At 40.6% G+C, this 20,434-nt stretch overlaps 3 protein-coding genes across 8 annotated transcripts in view; 1 reads left to right on the forward strand and 2 right to left on the reverse strand.

Annotated features, from left to right (window-relative positions):
* Nucleotides 1-6,025, reverse strand: part of BRCA2 (BRCA2 DNA repair associated) — a gene marked incomplete at its 5' end in the record, with an annotated part of 33,179 nt that extends 27,154 nt beyond the window's left edge. Inside the window, 7 exons of the mRNA XM_084226151.1 lie at nucleotides 283-338; nucleotides 1,908-2,019; nucleotides 2,118-2,158; nucleotides 2,264-2,316; nucleotides 3,097-3,202; nucleotides 5,092-5,340; nucleotides 5,956-6,025. Of these exons, the coding sequence (XP_084082277.1) occupies nucleotides 283-338; nucleotides 1,908-2,019; nucleotides 2,118-2,158; nucleotides 2,264-2,316; nucleotides 3,097-3,202; nucleotides 5,092-5,340; nucleotides 5,956-6,025 (687 nt within the window). The remainder of the gene's footprint in view (nucleotides 1-282; nucleotides 339-1,907; nucleotides 2,020-2,117; nucleotides 2,159-2,263; nucleotides 2,317-3,096; nucleotides 3,203-5,091; nucleotides 5,341-5,955) is intronic.
* Nucleotides 6,026-9,033: 3,008 nt separating this feature from the next.
* On the forward strand, nucleotides 9,034-10,868 carry ZAR1L (zygote arrest 1 like; the record flags this gene model as incomplete). The annotated part of the gene is made up of 4 exons (XM_084226820.1): nucleotides 9,034-9,621; nucleotides 10,029-10,121; nucleotides 10,262-10,336; nucleotides 10,725-10,868. 4 exons carry the CDS (start codon nucleotides 9,034-9,036, stop codon nucleotides 10,866-10,868), a joined length of 900 nt encoding a protein of 299 aa, XP_084082946.1.
* Nucleotides 10,869-11,702: 834 nt separating this feature from the next.
* FRY (FRY microtubule binding protein) overlaps nucleotides 11,703-20,434 on the reverse strand; it is a 224,677-nt gene continuing 215,945 nt past the window's right edge. For all 6 annotated transcript variants that reach the window (XM_084200872.1, XM_084200873.1, XM_084200871.1 and 3 more), the window contains 3 exons: nucleotides 15,358-15,468; nucleotides 13,728-13,921; nucleotides 11,703-13,168 (listed from right to left, as the gene is read on the reverse strand). In XM_084200872.1, coding sequence (XP_084056998.1) covers nucleotides 12,910-13,168; nucleotides 13,728-13,921; nucleotides 15,358-15,468 — 564 coding nt within the window. In that variant the 3' untranslated portion in view covers nucleotides 11,703-12,909. The remainder of the gene's footprint in view (nucleotides 13,169-13,727; nucleotides 13,922-15,357; nucleotides 15,469-20,434) is intronic.

Here is a 20,434-nt window from a genome sequence, read left to right on the forward strand (position 1 = left end):
GCAGAAGCCAAGTGGTTTGGGGGGCTGGGGTTGCTTTTTTTTTTTTTTTTTTAATGAGCACAGCAAAAAATATTCCTCAGAGAGGGCTATTTGTGAGAACGCATTCTGCAACCATGGATTGCAAATTTAGTCTTGTGAGCAGTAACTTTTAAAAAAACAGTCAGATAGGAGAGCTTAAAATGAAAATGACAGAATTTTTTATTCTTGGCTCAAGGGATGTAAACATGTAACCAAATAGCTTAACTGAAATTGAAGAACAACACAGCTCTTAAAACTACTTACTGTATCAGCCCTTCCATCCTGTCGCTTTGCTTCAGAAACAGAATCACTCTCTCTAGCTTTAGAAGGAGACAGACAAGACAATTTATTTTCTCCTGAGCAATCTGCTGACTGTGTTCAAATACAGCTGTGTTTTGGGAGGATTTTCATTGGATTATTTTAAAGTCCACTCAAATCTGTAAATAAACTACTAAAAACTAAAAGTTCTAATTAAAAAGACATACAGATGAGGAGGAAGGACAGTGTATACAAAGGCAGTTTTGTAACAGCACAAACCACAGGTTATGGTTTCTGCTGTGTTTCCAGTTACCACCTTGAAACAGCACTGTCATTCCCCTTTCAAGCAATTATTCATGGCACTACTCCCCATTTCTTATGTTCAAAGATGTGGATGAGATCTTCAAGCCTTTCATGGATTTGGGCGTTTTCCCCACTTCCTCCCGAAACAGCAGTATTATCCTCCCTTTTGTTACAAAAGGAGAAAGTGAACCCTATTTTTAAAATGCCTGAAGAGCGTATATTAAAATATTCCATAGACACAACATCTAGGTTCCGTGCAGCAGCTCTTTCTTTTCACAGGAGTCAGAAGGCAGAGAGTATAATATCACTATTATAAAATATTAAGCTTATCCATGACATGGAAGAATGAGACCTCAAACCACAGCTCATCTCCCAGAACATCATCATTAAGGTATGGATACTTCCCCCAGCCCTTGTTTTCAGCTCACACCTTTCTGGACCAAAGAACACCCAAAATGGCACAACTCAAATGCCTTGTGAATAGTACCACCCCCTACATCCCAAAAGAAATTCCCAATCCTAGAATTCATTCTTAATATGCTTTATATACTCTATACAGTGGTAGTTTAACAACATGAAAAAGAGCAACATCAGAAGCTAAGGAAACACACCCAGGTCTTCCCATTTTCTCATGAATTTTCATCAACAAATCATACAGTCAAACTTCATTTTGCTTATCATATGCTAATGAAATCTCACTTTCACCAACACCTTAGGTTGAGGCTTGATGTTTATCATCACTGTTAGTTACCACTGAAGCAATTATCACCCACTCATTCTCATTCACAGCTCTGCTGACACAGCTGTTTGTGCAGCTGTGCAGTAAATAAGCTCCAGAAATTGCCCCGTCCAAACACCCCAAGAAATATGAACCCAGGAGCTCAGGTCTTAAACTGGACAAGTATCCCAGTCCATCTCACTAGATTGATTCTGATGGCAGGCACAGTGAGAGTGGTTAAAATGCTGAACACAACACTGCTGCTGGGAGGTTAACTCAGCAGGCCACCTTCTTACACTTCATAAACATACCCATTTAACTTAGCCCAACAGTTTCTAGTTATGTGATAGGGCAAAGCAAACATATCTAATCCTCTTTCTATGCTTTGCTATGTTATTTCTATTTAATTTATATTCCCTAACCCCTCAGACAAAGGAAGAAAACTTCTGAAAAGTTTTCTGTGTAGGGCTGCATTATCTAAAGGCACCCACTAATAATCACGGTAGGGATTTTGTCTTTTTTTAGTTGAAAAACCAATCATACTGAGTAAACTTCCAGTGTCAAAACTTGAAGTTTTAAACCCTTAGCAATTGCTCATTTTAAGAAATACCTATTATCACAGTTTCACCAAGGGTAGGAGGTGTGGCTAAAGAACTTGACCAGGACATATCTGGATCCACTTCTGCTCCCAGACTTTCAGAAATACATTTTGGAGTTCTGACCTAGAAATACATTTAACAATCATATATATAATTTCTATGCCAAATTCTAAATGTACAACTCAGGAAAAGGAAACAAAATGCACAAATAAAATGTGTACCTCCAAAAGTTTTGGTGTGCAAAACAAGCTTCCATATGGACCTGAAAAACATTATGTAAAAACGACATTAAACAGTAACTAAAAAATACATATTTTTATCTAGAGATGTCAAATATTTTATAGAACCAAAAAGTGAAGATACAAACCAGGGATATTATTTCTCTGAGGTGTTCTGTAAGTATTCCTTAAACTAGTTGGACTGCAAAAGAAAATTAAAGCCATAATATTAATTTCATGTCTCAATTTCTTAAAATAATTGAGTATTTCAAACATTACATATATTACCATCTCCATTATTTCTTTTCTTTGCACCATGGTTACTTCCCTGACTAGATAAAACATAGAATCCTCCTAACCATCAGTCAATATTTTAAACATTACTGTAAGTCTGCTATAAACTGTAAAATGTTTCTTTTGGGAAATATTTTAATTTTCAGTGATGATTTGTCTGACAAGTAATAAATTCCAATGTAACCATGCATTTTATAATAGGCTGTATGAAACTAGGGAAATTGGCTTAACTGACTGCAATTAAATAACTAGTTTAACTCTTCTTATAATCAACACAAGTACTTTGATAATACAGACATTAACTCTGTAAAAATCAAAGCTTTTATTAAAAAAAATCTCAGTAAATATAACAAATAGCTTTACTACTTGAGAAGCACATGATACATCACTACTACTCTTTCTTTGGATGTCTGGACTTGGAAAGCTGAAATAATGTTAAAAAAATTGTATTCCAGCTGTGAAAGAGTAGAAAAATAGGAAGAATGATCACCTGAAAGCAAGGGCATTTTCAAATTTACCTATTGTTTTATTTTCAACTCACTTAGCAACCTACAAGTATCATAAACACATCAGACATACAAGATTATTTACTGCTCTTAAAGTTCAACAGTCAAATATGGTGGGTTAAATGTTGCTTTTTGCATAAGGTCCAGCTTATTTTCTACTTGTGTTGACATATTCAGCATACCTAGCAGTGAGGCAGTTGTGGAAAGTACCAGGAGGAGAAGCAAGCATTTCATTTTCTTGGTCTATTTTTCCTCTTGTGTTACTTGGGCTTATCAAATTCTCTCTATCTACAACATAGAATATAATAATCAGCACAACTTTGCAACTCCAGGTAATAGTTTCAATTTTGAAGTTTAAAGCTGAGCTTTCACAAAAACCCAAACAAAACCAAACCAAAACAACAACAAAAAACCCACCCCAAAACAAAAAACCACAACCCAATCCTAATTTCTATTCTAGTATTTTAAATATGTTCAAATTTTATATCCAACCAATGATAAACATGTTTCAAATGCACAGCCAAGAATACCCCTCATTATGTCACTATTGACTTGGTATTAATCAAATCACATTCCATTCCATTTCAGTTTTAATGTACTGCATTGCGCCTTTCTTGTCATTGCACAAGTTATTCTTAGCAAAAATACAATGCGTGCAAACACAGGTTTGTGCAGCTTCCCATCAAATTTACTAAGTCATACACTTATTGATTCAAATAAGCAGCAAAAAGCAAAAATTATTTCCAGAAGTATTGCTGGAGTCACTGTCAGCAGCATCTCTTTATTTGCAAAGCATCTCCAGGCAAAAGACAATGTTCCCACTAAAGCCAGCAGAACCCTATGAACAGGGAGACCCATACATGAACGATCAACTACTAACAGGAATTTCTACTCTGAAGTTTCCAAACAACCTTAGTATCAGAAATTACGCTTCAGTTTGTGCATTTCTCTCTGCTTCTGAGTTCCTGAGTTCATATGCACAGCACAGGTGCATTCCAGTATCATACCAAGGTAATTGTGTGGTATGATGAAATCCATCAGCTCCCATCCAGGCCCATGTTTTCACAAGAGCTATTTGGCTCTAACCAAGAAAACAGAATATTTCAGGCAGACACATGTGAACTTTGCACATATGCAGACCAAAATGGACCATTTTGAAATAAACAATCATAAGGTTCCTTTCTTTGCCATTTATGAAGCTGCCAAACGAAATTCCTGAAACCAAGAATTCCCTAGGGATTTTACACTGTAAAACACAAATAGCTACACATTTAGAAGAAACATGTTCTCAGCAGAAGTTGAGCAGAAACAAAGAAAGTTACAATATTCCATGGAAGTAGTGTTATAAAGTATACTTGAACAGCAGCACAGCTCTGACCCTTCACAGAATTTGCACAGGATCTAAGAACAATTCTGGTAATAAAAGGGAGTCTTGTGTTTGTCTGTAACCTGGTTAGAAAAGCATATCAGAAGGACACAGACACAGCAGATGTACCAATCACATACTTCAGGAATGGGGTTAAATACTCTTCCAAAGAAGAGATTCTTAAAATGTTGCATACATTCTCCATAGAAAAGGTTCTTCTTGCTGTCCAAGGAGGGTGGGTAAATCAGCAAGGAGCAGAGAGACATGTACTTCCATGATGTACTTGGGATTTGGAAATAATGTATGAGAAGTACCTTACAAAATTCCTTTTTTTTTTCCAAATGGAAAACCATAGTTTTTTCTATAATTCACAATCTTAGTAACTCAAAGAGATGGTGCTTCTAAAACTTTCCAAGAAAGGTTAAGGAGTGCCCTACAGATTGCCTCACATTTTATCATGATAAAGATGACTCTCTCCCTTTAAAAGCTTTAAAACTTATGCATAAAAAATGGCACTGCTAAAAAAATTCACTTTGATTTGCAGTCAACAGTTTATACTGACTTCATATCCCCTGATATTAACAGTACTTAGAATGTTTGGACCACAACAGTATCATTTATACAGGAAATTTTGCTTATATATTGCCAGTTTATCACAACTGGAATCCACTATTAGATTAATTCTGCATTTTTATAAACAATCTTCAGAAGACTACTAAACTAAACTTTTTAGTCCCACAGTTCCTGCAGTAGCATTATCTATTACATAATGATTATCAGCTGCAACAGAAGGTTAAAAAAAGTTACTCACTTGCTCCTATTTTTTTCTGATCTGGCTCTTTTTCAGGAGAAGAAGGTGGCAATATTGCATTTTGCTCTTTAAAGAGCAGTGGGGTTGATGCCAGCTGACTGTATGTAGAGGGTTTTGTCCTTGGAGTTTTAAAAGCTGTTTGATCAAACCAGGCAGAGGGCCCCTCAACCTCTCCAAAGGATTTGGGCTCATATGGGGGTGCTTCTGCGCTGAGTTCTTCAAACCAATTAAGACTGATAGGCCCTAAATCTAGGAAGGAAAACATACAAAAAACCACATGAAAAGGAAAAAGGTTCCTCCATGGAGGATGCAAAAACACACCAGACATTTAAATGCTAACAGCAAAACACATCGCCTCTTCCACTGCCCTACTTCTGGTTTGCTTCTTTCTAGATGGCTTTGGACTCTGATAACCACAAAATATACAGGGATGTCTGCCCAAATTCTCAGACTATTAACAAACTAACTGAAGGACCAGAAAAATATCCAGTTTGTTTAGAATCACAAGTATACTCTGGCTTTTAGTTTCTCTTGTTTTGCTCAGAGTCGCAAGCTAAACGGGTTCCTTTTAAAATTACCAACTACGACAGGTGTCTCTACCAAAAGACTTAAGCCTGGTCTACATGTGGGTATGTATAGAGGTGACAACTCTAAAAAAGGATGTACAAAAAGTAACTAAGCATATAAGATGGATAAAACAAACAAAAACTTGAAGAAATCTAAGGAATAAGAAATACAGGTTTGGGGCAAGAACAGCAGCTAACAACTTGCATAAAGCTTTCCTGTGAAACATACAGCAAATATGTACAAAATATTGGTGCCCAGAAAACAATCTTAATAAGAATTACTTTAGATAAGCTGTACCTGATTCACTGCAGTGTGCCTTAAATATTTCAAAGAAAGTTAGTCTTTCCACTGCCATTTTCTTATCCATTAAATTACTGGAACAGTTGAAAAGCCTGAGAAGAAATAAAACACTTTCATACATTGCTGTTTGAATATCTTAGGCTGGCTTTCCTGCATTTTGTAGTGTGCCACAGCCCAGCTTGTTTTGCTTTGACTGTGATGTGAGCATTCAACCACCACAATGATGAACATGGTGGGAAAACAACAGACAAGAGCAAAGGGCATTATACCAGAGATAATGAAAACACTCAGCAAACACACGACACGATAGAATGGGAAGAACACTTCTGAGGTATTTTAAACACAAATCAAAACCCCACACTCACTACAACGTGTTAGGATGGAATATGTACTATCACATATATACTCTTACAACCATACTCATACAACTTACACGTCAAGAATTTGATTCAAAGTTGCTTTCAAGTGGAGCAGACACTACCGGTTTCACGGTTCTATTAAAAAAAACATGTAAAATAAGCCCATAGTGAGACTTCACCGTTTAACACATCTATGCCTTCAACAGTAAATCCCGCTTCCCACACGCTGCCTTACCAAAACCATAGGAAAAACGGGCGCTTTAAAATAGGGTACGGGCTGCATTAAGACAGAACACCGAGGAACTTAACATTGTCTCAGAAGTACGTTTTTAAAAGTGTGATTTGACCAGTCCGCGCTGCTTTCCGTGAGAGGAAGCTCCTCCCGGGCAATGACCGCGCACGGAGCGCGGCCTGTGCAGCCCCCCCGGGTCACCGCGGGGTCCCCGGGGACGGGCCCAACCCCCCCTTCCCATCCCCGAGTCACACCCCATAACTGCGGACCCCCGGCGGGCTGTGAGGAGAGGGAGGGACGCCCGAGGGGCGGCGGTGACACCCTCAGGGCACGGCGCAGCTCCGGGGCAGGGCCGAGGCACACGCGGGGCCGTTACCTGCCGGCGGCGCCTCGGGCGGAGCGGCGGCCGCAGCATCGCCTCACGCAGGGGAGCGGGGCGGGCAGGGCGGGCAGGGAAGGCGGCGGGGGACGAGGGGGCACCGCAGACCCCCAGCCCGGCCGCCCTGTTCGAAGCTTGGCGCCAACGCAGCCCCGCGCCTGCGCAGCGGGAGCATCCGCCGCTCCCGCCCTCGGCCGCAGCCACCTCCCGGCAAGGAGGCGGCGGAGCGGCCCCGCCTCGGCCTGCCCTGCACGGGGCCCGGCATTGCGGCCCGGGATGCGTGGTGCCCGCCGTAAGGGCTGTCCTGCCGTGGCTGGCTCCGCACAGAGCAGAAAGGGTGCGTGCCGTGAGCCGGGATGGCCGCCAGCAGCTTCGCGTGTAGAGGCGAGGGGATGAGGTACCACATCCACGGCTGACATGGCCCGCGTTGCTGGGCAACAGCAGCTAACACCCACCCCTTGGGAAAAGGCTCTGGAAGGCTCCCAGCAGCAGAGCCGTGGGCAAGTGAACTGTGCAAGTCTCAGACTCTGCTTCTCAGGTGGTTTTGTAGGCCTTAACACATGAAATGGTTGTTGACCAATGTTGACCAAATGTTGCTCCAATAAAGAGAATGTTCCTATCCTCCACATACATGTCCATTCCTGCTTTGTCTCTTCATTAAATTCTTGGCTTTGGTGATGGAACAACTTCAAGATGTGGGGAACACTCTCTCCACCACCAACTTTGAGGTTACCATCTTCATTTTAGTGGGATGTTCATCTATTCTTGTGCCATAAAGAGGTTTCCTCCTATCTCTCCATACCAGTCCTTATGTTGCAGTTTTATCACATCACCTGCTTAGTCATCTGTCACCTTCATTAGTTTCTTGTCCTACAATAATTTTCCATATCCCTCGTCCTTTCAAGGACCTTTAACTTCTAACCCTGCAGTGTTCTGGGGAGCTGCAGTAACTTTCTTCCCAAAGCATTTTAGAGGAACTCAAACGGTTGGCTTAAATGATGGCATGTAGTTTCCAATTTGATTTCCATCGCCATTCCCAAAGCACCTTAAAAACTTACTCTTTTTGCAGCTGCACTGCAATCATTAAGTTTTAACTTGGCTATATCAATACCCTATTGTTGCTTTGATACCAACAGTGCTCTGAAAACACAAGCACAACGTGGAGCCTTGAGACATCTTTTAATTATCATTAATGTGTTTCCTGAATCTTAACCTCTTCATGCCCTGTAAAAATGCTGTTTCTTACTGATTTATCTCAGACACTTGAAAGTATCAGATACATTGTGAACGTTTACAGACATCATCCCTATCAGGTCTTCTCTAGCCTCTCTCTTGCTGGCCCAGTGAATTTTAGAAATGCATTTATAAAGATGCTGAGGAGTCATACAAAGAAAGGATTTCACATTACTACAGTTCCAGGGATTTCAGGGTTATATACACAGTTTGGATGATTTAATTACATTATTTTAACTGTATTACCTTAAAATTGAACTAAGGCAATGTAATTATGGAAGAAGGACTATTAGTCTAATATGCACATGCTTTTATTACTAGCTTGTATTATTAACACTTATTTCATATACAGATATTAAGCCATTGCTTTCCCTTACTTCAGTTTGTATACAGGAGTATAGTCCATCTTTTCCTAAAGCAGTTCAGTTGATAGAAAAAGTTCCAGGTATATAACCTCCAAGTAATGGAAGAATGGGGATGCTCTGGCCTTTTAATACGGGTAAAGACTTCTTTTCAGACATGTAATTGCCTGAATTCTTTGCTCAGCTCTACGAGGGACACACAGTTTATCATGACTTTGTTCGTTTCCCAAAGCCCCTTTTCCTTCTTTTAAGACCATGAGCAGAAGGAACTGTGAGCAAGGAGGCTTCTGCAGGCCGTGGTTTTCCCAGCTGTGGCTGAATGACATCTCTCCATCAACAGAGGCTGTCAGAGGAGGAAGGCAGGCAGGCAGGCCGGTCTTCCCTTGCCATCAGCGCACCCCCCACCCAGCTGCCCCCACTTTCCCCATCAATTAGCAATCATTAGCTCCGCAGGTAAGATAAAAGCAGGGCAGGGTCACAGGTAGGGCTAACCCTTCAGCGGCGATAATCATGGACAGCTTCGTCTGTTCCCCCTTCAGTACGTACCAGAACTTGAGGAGCAGCCCTCCGCTGGGCCGCGGCTGGGACACTGCGGCCAAGCAGCCCAGCTGGAAGCAGAGCAAGAGCGGCAGTATCAGCCCTTTCCTCGGGGGGCCCTTCACGCCGCTGCCCTCCGACTACCTGGACAGCTACCGGCGGGCGCAGCTCCAGGCGCTGCTGTCGCAGATGAGCCCCGCGCTGACGCCGCGGCCGCGGCGGGCCAGCACGAAGGAGGCGGCGGTGCAGGTGAGCCTGCGGGCCGACGTGGCCGTGCAGTGTTCGCTGGGGCCGCGCACGCTGCCGCCCGCCCGCGCCTTCAGCCCCGACGCCCCGGGCGGCCTCGCACTGTACTCACCCGCGCCCGACCGCCGCCTCTTCGCGCCGCCCGACGCCGCGCCGCTCCCGGAGAAGGCAGCGCCGGCCGAGGAGACCCCGACGGCGGACGGCGGCGAGGAGCAGCAGGAGGGCCCGGCGGAGGCTGCGCCGCCGCCGCGCCAGGAGCCGGTGGGGACGCGGCGGGAGGAGACCGCGGCTCCCAGGCAGAGAGCTGCCTTCCAGGTGCGCCGGGATGGGGCGGGGGGCGAACCCTCAAGCAGGGAGGCCAGAAATCACCTCATGAGCAGCAAGGTGGTCCCTGTCCTGCCCCGGGCCGGCTCTGTCTCACCTAAAGCAGAAGAGCCTCCAGCCTGTGAAAACCCACACGTGTGGATCAAAGCACGGCAGAGCGGTTTGGGTTGGAAGGGACCTTTAAGATCATACAGTTGCAACCTTCCTTCCATGGGCGGGGATGCCAACCACTAAACTCTGTTGCTCGGAGCCCCATTCAATATAGCTTCAAATATTTCCATATGGCTTCCTGGGCAATCTTTTTCAGTGTCTCACCATCCTCGGGGAGTAGTATTGAGGGAGCTGGGCTGGGTGCTCTCGGGCTGCTGGAGGATGCTCACTGAACTCTGTCTCTGCAGTTCTTGGAGCAGAAGTATGGCTATTTCCACTGCAAAGACTGCAAGACCAGATGGGAGAGTGCTTATGTGTGGTGCATTTCTGGAAGCAACAAGGTAGTTAACAAGTAATTTCTTTTCTCCTGAGACTTGTAAGAATGGCATAAAATCTCTGACAAATCAGATATTTTTGCACAAATTTAGGTACCTGTATACAACACCTCAAATAAGTCTCTATACTACTTGCCTTTTTTCAGGTGTACTTCAAGCAGCTCTGTCGCAAGTGCCAAAAAGGCTTCAATCCCTATCGGGTGGAAACAATCCAGTGCCAGGTAAGTTAACTGTACTCCATTAAGACTGTCAGATGTTATCATATACACTAATGGTGTTGTTAAGTTTGATATTGACCTTATCTGGAAGAAAACTTGACTTCATCAAAACACTAGGAAATGTTATTTGGGAAATGTGTTCTGGGGTAGGCCTCCCTCCTCTCATGGATGGCTAGCTTAATAGTTTTCATATAGCATTATGGCTTGCTACATGTATGGTGTTTCTAGGTGAGAAAGCTTTTACACCTTAAATCCACAGGGTTTTTACCACAAGTGTTCTTAAGTATATCAGCCCCAATGTGTTGCTGTTATTAAGGAAAACCAAATGTTAGTCTAACATGAAGTGCATCCTCTTTGATCTACTACTACTAACATGTCTTTGTTTCTTAAGATCTGTTCCAAGACTCGTTGCTCTTGCCCTCAGAGGAAGAGACATATTGATCTCAAGAGACCTCATCGCCAGGAACTCTGTGGCCGCTGCAGAGGCAAAAGGCTGTCCTGTGATAGCACTTACAGCTTCAAATACGTTGTCTGATCCAAGTGCCCTCTTCTGTTTTGTGCTTTGCACTTTGGCTTTTGCAATGTTTTGACTTAAGGCTTTTGACCTGGCATTGGATAATGGATGAAGACTTTGGTATTATTGTAAAGTATAATAACTTAAAGTATGTAATTTCACTGAATATATGCTGTAAATAAAGTTCAAAAAAAAGTTTGCACTAGTTTGATATCCCTTAGTTTCAGTCTCTTTGGCTGAAAGAGGAAAGTATATCTGAAAGGAAGCAACCCATTTGATTTCCTAAAGATAGTAGGCTTTCTTTTGAAGTCTTCAGGGAATACTAAGATTCAGGCTACAATAGCAGTTTTTCCTTCAGTCACTCAAACTGAACAAGGGCGGGAGATGCAAATATTCTGGAGGGTAATGTCTGGTGTAAATGCAAATTGTCTTCCCCCTGCCTCTGTCAAATGTATATATAAAAAGCACAGTAATCAAAGACTGTCTGCCAGAACAAGACTATGGCTGTAAAATAGGCAGGAAAAGGGGTGTAAGCTGCCCATGTTTGAAATGAGGAGGGGAGAGAAACCTTTTGACTGGCAGTATCTGTGACAGTGTAAAAAACACTCTAGGGTAGAAGGAAGTTCAGAGGCTTCCATAGTCAGTGGAAGACCAATGAAACTATTTTTGCTGTTGTAGTCTCCATGCTGAGTTGTGAGGATTTTTTGCTCAGGCTGTAGTTACATTTTTCACTCTTTTCTGTGAATGGTTTCAGCATAAACCAGGAGCTAGGTATTTTTTGGGGGGCTGCTGATCATAGATACCATGTGCAACAGTACAGATTCAGACAAGAACACAATTTTCACGACAGGCATGTACTGTGTTGTGACTATATATGACTTTTATATTTTAGTTAAATGGATATACTGATCCAAATTTCAAAGTTACTTCACAAAAACAGTTAAGTGTATTTACAATGTGAATAAGTTACATAGTTGTCAGACTAAAAGTGTCTCAGATGTGCAACAAATTTACATGCATACATTTAACACTGGACAGCAGTTAAATGTAAGAAAAGAAACATATAGTCATGACTTTTCTATATACATTACAAATAAAATAAGACGTCTCTTTGAAGAAACAACATGAGAACTTGCATTTCACATTAATATTTTTACTTTTTATACTCAAAATTTATATTAAATAAAAATATGCATGCCTAACGGTTCAAAAGATTTGACTCTGTGATGGGACTTTCTCCTACAAAATGGCAAGTTACATTAGATCAACCATCCTTTAATAGTATAAATATATTCATAAAAGCAAACCTCTAGTAAAAAGCAGCCAAGGTCCTTAATAAAAAAAAAAAAGAGAAAATCTATCAAGACCTTTCATGATTCTTGGGGTTGGCCTAAGAACAGACCTCTACAATATGATCCAGTACCTTCAGAGACAGTAGCCTAGTAACATTAGGAAATGTACTTCATAGCAGCTCATTGTTTTAAGATACAGTAATCATATTCAAATTACAGTGTACATTAAATCATAGTCTGTTTACAGTTTGTTTCATATACACAGGCTCTCAGCTTTTGACCAACAAGTTTGTGAGATTCCGTGGCCAGCTTCATTCTGCCCATCTTTCACTCAACTAAATAAGAAAAAAAAAAAGGAAAAAATGTACAAGGTTTGTTTTTTTAACAAAAAATACTATTTTGTGAAGGAAACATTGCACTTTTGCCAACCAAAAATTAATTTGCTATAAAGGAAGTATTGTTCAGTGTAGTAGGCTTTGGTATGCAATGGAAGTCACTTCTTCAGTAGTGAGTTGCAGTTGCTCAGTGAAATGCTAACTGGTTTTTGTGCAACACAGAACAAAGGATGTTGTCCCAGGTGCTCTATGCTACCTCTGTCCTTACAGTATTGCTATGTGTTTGAAGTTCAGCCCATCGCTTTTTAGAGGAAATCCTAAATGTAACAAGAGTGAGTACAGTTTGACCAAACCTTTGTAAGGCTGAGAAGACATCGAGCCACCTCACTCCCACAGGGCAGCACTCCCAGCTTGAAAGGGGGCCCAAGGGTCCTGTCAGAGACTTGTGCCGGAAACGCTGGAGTCTGGAAGAAAAGTATTGATGACCCGGTAGCTCTGAGCTCTGCGGATCATGTCGCGGATCTCTATGTTCAGTTCCATTAATTTGGTGCAGATTTCAGTCAGGCTCTGGTTGGAGCCCACCAGTGCATAGGTGCCCGTCTGACCCAGGGTTTGGTGGCGGAAGTAAATATTCAGTAGTGTCTGGACTTCATCATCAGAGCTGCTTCCAAAGATATCATTGGGCCACAAAATCCTGCAATGAAACAGGAAAAGAGCAGGCATTTCATTATGGGTTTACTAGCAGAGAGTGGAGCTATGTGACAGAGATCTCTGAAAGAAGAATGAACTTGCACATGCTTATAAGCATAAAGCAGCTCACTGTTTTACACCACTCATTTGTTACTCATATTCTGGTATCAGGCACTGAATACACATAAAAATGCAATTCCCATTATCTAAAAAAATGGTTAAGAAAACTCATTCAAATAGGTGTAAGTGAAACTGTGCTGAATGTTAGCTCATGCCAATGACATGCACCTGTAAGGAATTAACTCAATAAAGATTCTTAGGAACCTCACAGGACTTTTGATCTACAGAATGTAATTAAACATCTTAATTATTGCAAGCATATGTTTGATAGTTACTTGTGGCACACCTCTCCAAAAGCCAGTATCAATGCCCCCATGTTCCTTGTTGTTGAAACAATTAATTAATTGTGCTGATCCTGTGCATTATGTTTAATTAGGAAGATAATAAATGCATACTTTTCTAATAACATGAAAGTCTAATATGAACCATGTAGCAGAACTTGCCTGCATTCTCTTATTTGTCTGACGGCTTTAACAAGTTCATTGTTTTTCAAACACTCCAGCATGGACTGAATAGCCGCTTCAGTAGAGTTGAATGTGGGCTCAGATTCTGTTGTCAGAGGCTCAGCTGCGAGTGCAGCAGTAGCATCCTTCAGATTTTTCTTCAGCTCACTCAGTTCTCTTGACATATTTAACAGCTGTTCCAAGGAGAAAAATGAGAGATGGGTATTTTCATTCTCCATAAGCCCCACATGGAGTAGGTACTTCAAGTTTGTCCTTACTACTACATTGGATGTAGACGTTATGGAAAAGACCCCAATTTAATACAAGGACATTTCTTGATCTCTGTACAATATAGAGAAAAACCAAACTACTGGGATTTTTTTACCTTTGTGCATCCTTTAACATTATGCTGTAGTTTTGGCTTGCTAAAATGCAAGAGCATATCTAAACAAGCTTTTATTTTTCACCCTTACTTTTTTCACATCATAGTGGAAGAACTGAAGAAAGCATGTACTTCTCCTAGCAAGATGTTGATACTTATTTACAAAACACATGCTGCATCTGACATGATTAACCAATGGACAAGAAATGTATAACTCTTTCTCAGGCTGAAAAGTTATTATGGCACAAGATTCATAAATACTTAGTTAGTTAATAATTTCCAAGGATCTACTTCTTCATGCTCCTACATGCTAAAAATAACCACTGTCACATGAACTGACAATGGAATTTCCTTCAAGTAATAGCTTGTGGATCCAGCAAAATATGCAAATGTCATAGTGAAATAGCTTTCTTCGTACAATTGTTTCCCAGTTCCACAGGCTGCATTATTTATAATAATTTAACAAAGTCAGAACTGTGAAATACACTTACAGAAATCAATTATAAGGGATGCAAAATATTTTTAAAACTTATACTGCTCTAGTAGTAGTAGATGCCTATTGTCCTGTCTTGTCTTAAAAGTGAACAGCCCAGTCACAATGTGAGCCAGCCTTCACGACATACAATTTATTGTTCCTTAAGAGACAATAAATATTCAAACTCTTTTTACTCTGACAGCACATCTGATAAAACAATTTCTGTTATAGGCCATATATAAACTACTAGAATATGTCATAAAATACATGTAATAATGTCAAATTTTATTTTACAGAGCAGAGTACAACAACTTCTTCTACTCAGTAGTTTAAAATATATACATTTTTCTCCTTACCAGGCGAAAAATACACATGGAATGGTAAGTTAAATGATAATCATTCAGCTTAAAGTGATCACCTCAAAGATATTTCAAAGTATTACATATTTTAAACAACTGCTGAAAATAAACTTGACTAACAGTACTGTTCTTGTGAATTTTTTTTTAAGTAAGATTCATAGATATATCTAAAAACAAAAAGATGTTTGGGTTAAAAGTTAGAGTGTGCCATGTCAAAATATTTAAAGAAAAAGGTTTGTAAACATTACAGAATTAAAAATACAGGACATGAAGGTATTTAGTTGATTATGTATGCCTGCAGATTTATAGTCAGTGTGAAATAGTGGGATCCTTGTTAAGTCCAGAGAAGGGAAAAATAAGAACATGAAAATAAAGTGGAATTTTCAGTATAGGACTTTGTAGTTTGTTACATACCTCTGGCATGGAACTCACTTCGTGCACTTGTCCAATAAGTTTACAGTAGGACTGAAAAAGCAACAGCAGCTGGAAGTGCAGTTTATATAATCTCTGACAGAGTTCCAATTGCTAAGGAAAGATTTGTAGGAGAAGAAATAATTAATAAATATTAGTGAGTTTAGATAATTTTTGATAACTAACAAAACACATTGAGATAGTTTGTTCTCAAAAACATTATTTTACTGAAATATGATCATATACTATTTCAGAAAATAAGTAATGATTTTTCTTCTGCAGCTAAGTCATATTGACATTGAAAATAAAACGATGACAGCTAGGTCTCATGTAGCACATGTCAGCATCAGCCTCACAATATTCTGTTTTGGTTAGCTTCACTGTCTCCAGCTTGCAGCTGGAAAGCAGAAACAGAATACAGGGAAGTGACTTTCCAGCACAGAACATGAAACTCCCGAATTTCAGATAAGGGATGTTCTAAGGGATGGAAATCTAAGACAGAAGCCATGAAATAGTAGAACAAGATGGTCAAAGCTCCTGCCTGCTCCTCTGAGGAGAGAGACACAGAGGTGATAAATTCATCTAGGAGTGAGAAGGAGGAAACGCCAGCCCTGAAAGTTAAAACACTTTTCATGGATTTTCCACCATTCTAAAGAAACTATACAACAGATGGAGGGAGTTTAATTTGTAAGAGGGTATTTGGCTTCTATGAAGTATTCTCCCAGATTAAGTAGATACTCCTCTATGAATATTCACTTGTTTCTTACAGTGTAAAGTGCAGCATGACATAAAAGATTCAGACACATTGAAATAATGGCACAGCTGCCAGAGAGGTCAAGTTAATATGCTTATAGTTCCTGGTATTCTTGTGTCTAACAGGAGGGCAGTCTCGTAGTTCCACAGCTGGATCACAGTGAAGAAGAGAGGAACATTTAATATTCAGCTAATTATCTAAAAAGTGAAAATCCTGCAAGTACAAGTCCTGACCTTGTACTGACCCTTAGGCACGAAAACCTTACAGACTTCCAACCGTATTTGATTTGCCTACAGTAACAGACACCGAGACCAAGGGTGGGCTCAGTGTTATTTCCATCTGTTTGGAGGAACTAAAGCAGAGTTTCATGCCAAAATTGGCAGTGTTTTCTTCTTTAAAGCACTTCATACATGCTTAGTTACCAGCACGTGCTGCAGCTCTTTGCTGAATTTGGGACTCTGCAAATATCAGCACAAACACTAACAGAAAGTACTTTAAGTACATTATAAATGTTATGATGACTGAAGTGTTTTATTTACATATGGTTCAACATTTAAGTGCCACATTTTTTAATAATAAGCCAAAATTAGAACCACAGTTTAGTGTTCCAGTTCCCCAGATTTCTGTACCAGCCTCACAAGGCTGAGGGGCTAAGGTCAAAAGCAAATTTCATCTTTTTTCATCAGGGTGAGGTCAGAACAAACAGCCAAGGGCACTGCCAAAATGAGGCAGAGCTAGTCTCCTTCTAAAGAGGGTTTGTGGAGGAAAGTGGGAGCAGGATAGTGCCAAGCCAGAAGGTGTCAGCCTAGCAGGGTTTGACTTGCTGAAGGCCAGGCACATGGGGCTGCTCACACCTCAGCACCACCAGAGCAGCAGAGCTCAGCACTGTAAATTTGCCTGGTCTGAGCTCTGTGCCATTGTGGATCTGGTATCTGTGTCATTATGTTTAATGTCTATTACTGGAGGGCAGCGCTGGAGTGCTCCTGTTCTAAATGGAAAGGAGCAATTCCAGCAAGGAATTGCCTTCAGCAAGTTTGCAGATGACACAGAAGGATGGGATGCCATCCAGGGGGACAGGGACAAACTTGAGAAGTGGGCCCATGAGAACCTAATGAGGTTCAACAAGTGCAAGTGCAAGGGGCTGCACCTGTGCTGGGGCAATCCCAGACATGAGCACAGACTGGAACTGGAACTCATTGAGAGCAGCCCTGTGGAGTTCTCCTGGAAGAAGAGCTGAATGAGACCTAGCAGTGTGTGCCCACAACCCAGAAGGCAAACCACATCCTGGGCAGCATCAGGAGCACCTCTCCTGATGACAGGATGAGAGGGTTTAGCCTGGAGAAGAGAAGGCTCCAGGAAGGTCTTATAGTAGCCTTCCAGTACTTAGAGGGGCACATAAAAAACATGGAGAGCAACTTTTTACAAAGGCAGATCATGGTAGGACAAGGGGCAATCTTTAAACAAAAAGAGGAGAGATTTAGCTTAGATGTTAGGAAGAATTTCTTTATGTGGAGGGTAGGGAGGCACTGGAACAGGTTGTCTAGAGAAGTTGTGGCTGCCCTACCCCTGTAAGGGTTCAAGACCAGGCTGGTTTTCAGCAGCCTGGTCCAGTGGAAGGTGTCCCTGCCTATGGCAGGGGGATTGAAACTATATGATCTTTCAGGCGCTTTCCAACTCAAACCATTCTACGATCCCACCAGACTGGATATGACAGCAAAGATCCACAGATGCAGAAAGAAGGCCCTGCAGATGGGTGGTGGGGAGCAGATGTGTTAGGGCAGAACTGGACAGGAACAAAGCCTAGCAGAACAAAGAGGCAGGGGATGAGGAACACTGCCAGTGAAATAAACCTGCCCAGGGGCCATCCTCTGAACCAAGGGCACAGAGCACTGCCAAATCTGCGGTTCTCTTCCCAAAATAAAGACTGATTGTTTAGATACAGCCTCCTGGAGATGGCTTTGGCTTCTGTCTTCTCTCAAACCACGCTCAGGCATGTCAGGGGCTGGCTGGTGGCCTGCCCAGGGAAGGTGCTGATCGCTCACCTGAGCAAGAGCCAGCACAGGGACACTCGCTTCCTCCCTGGTCCCGTTCAGCTCCCAAGTAGGGACACAGCCTGAGGTTCCCCAGCAGGGATCAAATTCACTCTATTCAAATTTTGGAGACCTAGCAACACTACATAGCAGTTACATACACATATAGTTGGAGCTGTCAGGGAGTTAATAATTGAAAGCAAGGCTCACATCATTAAAAAAACCCATCTCATGATAGCTTGTAACACTGGATTTTTTTCAGTCCTTGAAGAACAATAATTCAGTTTCACCCTTGTGGCTGTTAACCTGAATGAAAACAAACTAAGGTCAAAGTAATGGTTGTAGTTTGACTCACTTAGTATTTAGTTACTGTATCAAGAAACTCGATTTTTGCTCTTCCTGAATAAGTATTAGAAACCAATAGTGGTGAAATTGTTCATCAACACATACACAAAACCCCTTTGAAATGTGTCTTCCAACTATAAATTGTAGTTTTTCACTAGGAAAAATGGAAAATTATTAATTTTAAAATAACAAAAAATGTTTCCTGACCCAGCATATAACATCCATTCAAAAGCTTGTTTTGTAAAAATGTATGTAAATGACCATTTGAAACAGCATATGAAAGTGTCAACATTTTGGCACAGTATTTTTTGATTTCACAAAACACACGTTAGTAAATTATTTTAGTCACCACATTTAGAAGCACGTACTGTATAGGAAAATTATAACAAAAAAGAAAACATGCTTAGAAGTAAAACAGTAGAATTGGGGTGTATTAGTCCATCCACGGATGGACAAAAAATATCAAAGAACTTCAACTTACTGCAAGAGATTCCATTTGCTACACAGCAAGCATGGCACAGGAGAAAAGGAAAGGAAAGAAAGTATAGTGTCAGTGTAATGCATGCAATAGGAAGCACAGCCCATCTGTAATAGCATAACTTATCAGCAGTATTAGCAATGCTTGCCTCAACCTGATAATTGGTTGGAATATCACATTCAACATGCACAGCATTCTTAATAAAACCAAGCTTTAATTCTAATGATAAATTCCAGTCTAAATATCCTCAGTTAGATCTTCAGATTTATTAGTTTAGATTTATCCTACCCAGCAGCTCAAGAACTTACAGTGAAATAGTGTTAGAAAACTCTTGAAATAATATTTTTATTTAAATTTGTCTTTTTCTTATTAAGAAAAGCTCATACTGCAAAGTACTAAAAAAATTAGGAATTATTTTCAAGTGATGAATAAAACTGAACTTTGCTATTTCTAAATATTTTCTTATTTAAAAATACTTCTATTTTTTTTACAAATAGATCTAACAAAATTGGCAGGATAAGTTTTATGCCTGCTGGGCTTATTACTTGGCACATTACAATGGAAATGTTTTGCATATAACTTTCAAGTTATGACTATCACAAAGGAAAAAAACTGTGGAAAATGCCAATTTTGTTTAACTACATGGCAATGCCACAAGTCGAGCCTTGCATCCCTTCCTCTCACCACTAATGATTCACTGGTTCATAATTCTGAAGCTATTAAAATGTCAGAGCAAGTCCTGTTCCAATAATAATAAAAATTCTAATTGACTTGCATTAGCATTTCAAAGATTAGGGGACTAAGTGCTCTCTTTGAAACAGAAGTGTTCCTCTTTTCTTTGCTAAGAACTAACATTTGCACTCTGTGTTCACTTAATGCAGCTTTTCTTATTTTATAAATATTACAATCTCATTACATTTTACATGAAGAGAGTCATCATGTAAACACTGTAAGTAACAAACACAACCACATCTGCCCAGTTACAGCCTGATGTCAGTGCAAATGCACACAGTGTTAATAAGCATATGGAATTCTTATTAAAATTATTTACCTTACCATCAATACAAAGGCAGAAATACAGAAATGTGAAAAAATATTAACTTTCTTGAGCCTAACAGAGCATTTCAGTCTGTCTTCTTTACACTGGCCTTACTATTAAGATATATATATAAAAAGTGTTGCTCCAAACCCTGCACTGCTTTTCTATAAAACCATGACAAACTAAGCTTTAAGCTCTTGTGATGCTTAATTTTTTTTTTTCCTTTAACATTGCTTGAATAGTTGCTTCTTCTATTTAGTACTCTTCAAAAAAAAAACCCTTTATAGCTTGGCTTCCATGCAGTTCACATAAATGAAGCTTTATAAAGCTAAATTCAAGATAAGAAGAAGACAAGAGCAGACAGATCACTGTGTTCCAGTAAACTCACAGGTGTGCTAGCTTGTGTTTTTTCAAATCTTGTTGTCTCTCTTAAG

This window comes from Fringilla coelebs (assembly GCF_963513975.1).
Source record: "Fringilla coelebs genome assembly, chromosome: 2".
Taxonomy (NCBI): Eukaryota; Metazoa; Chordata; class Aves; order Passeriformes; family Fringillidae; genus Fringilla; species Fringilla coelebs.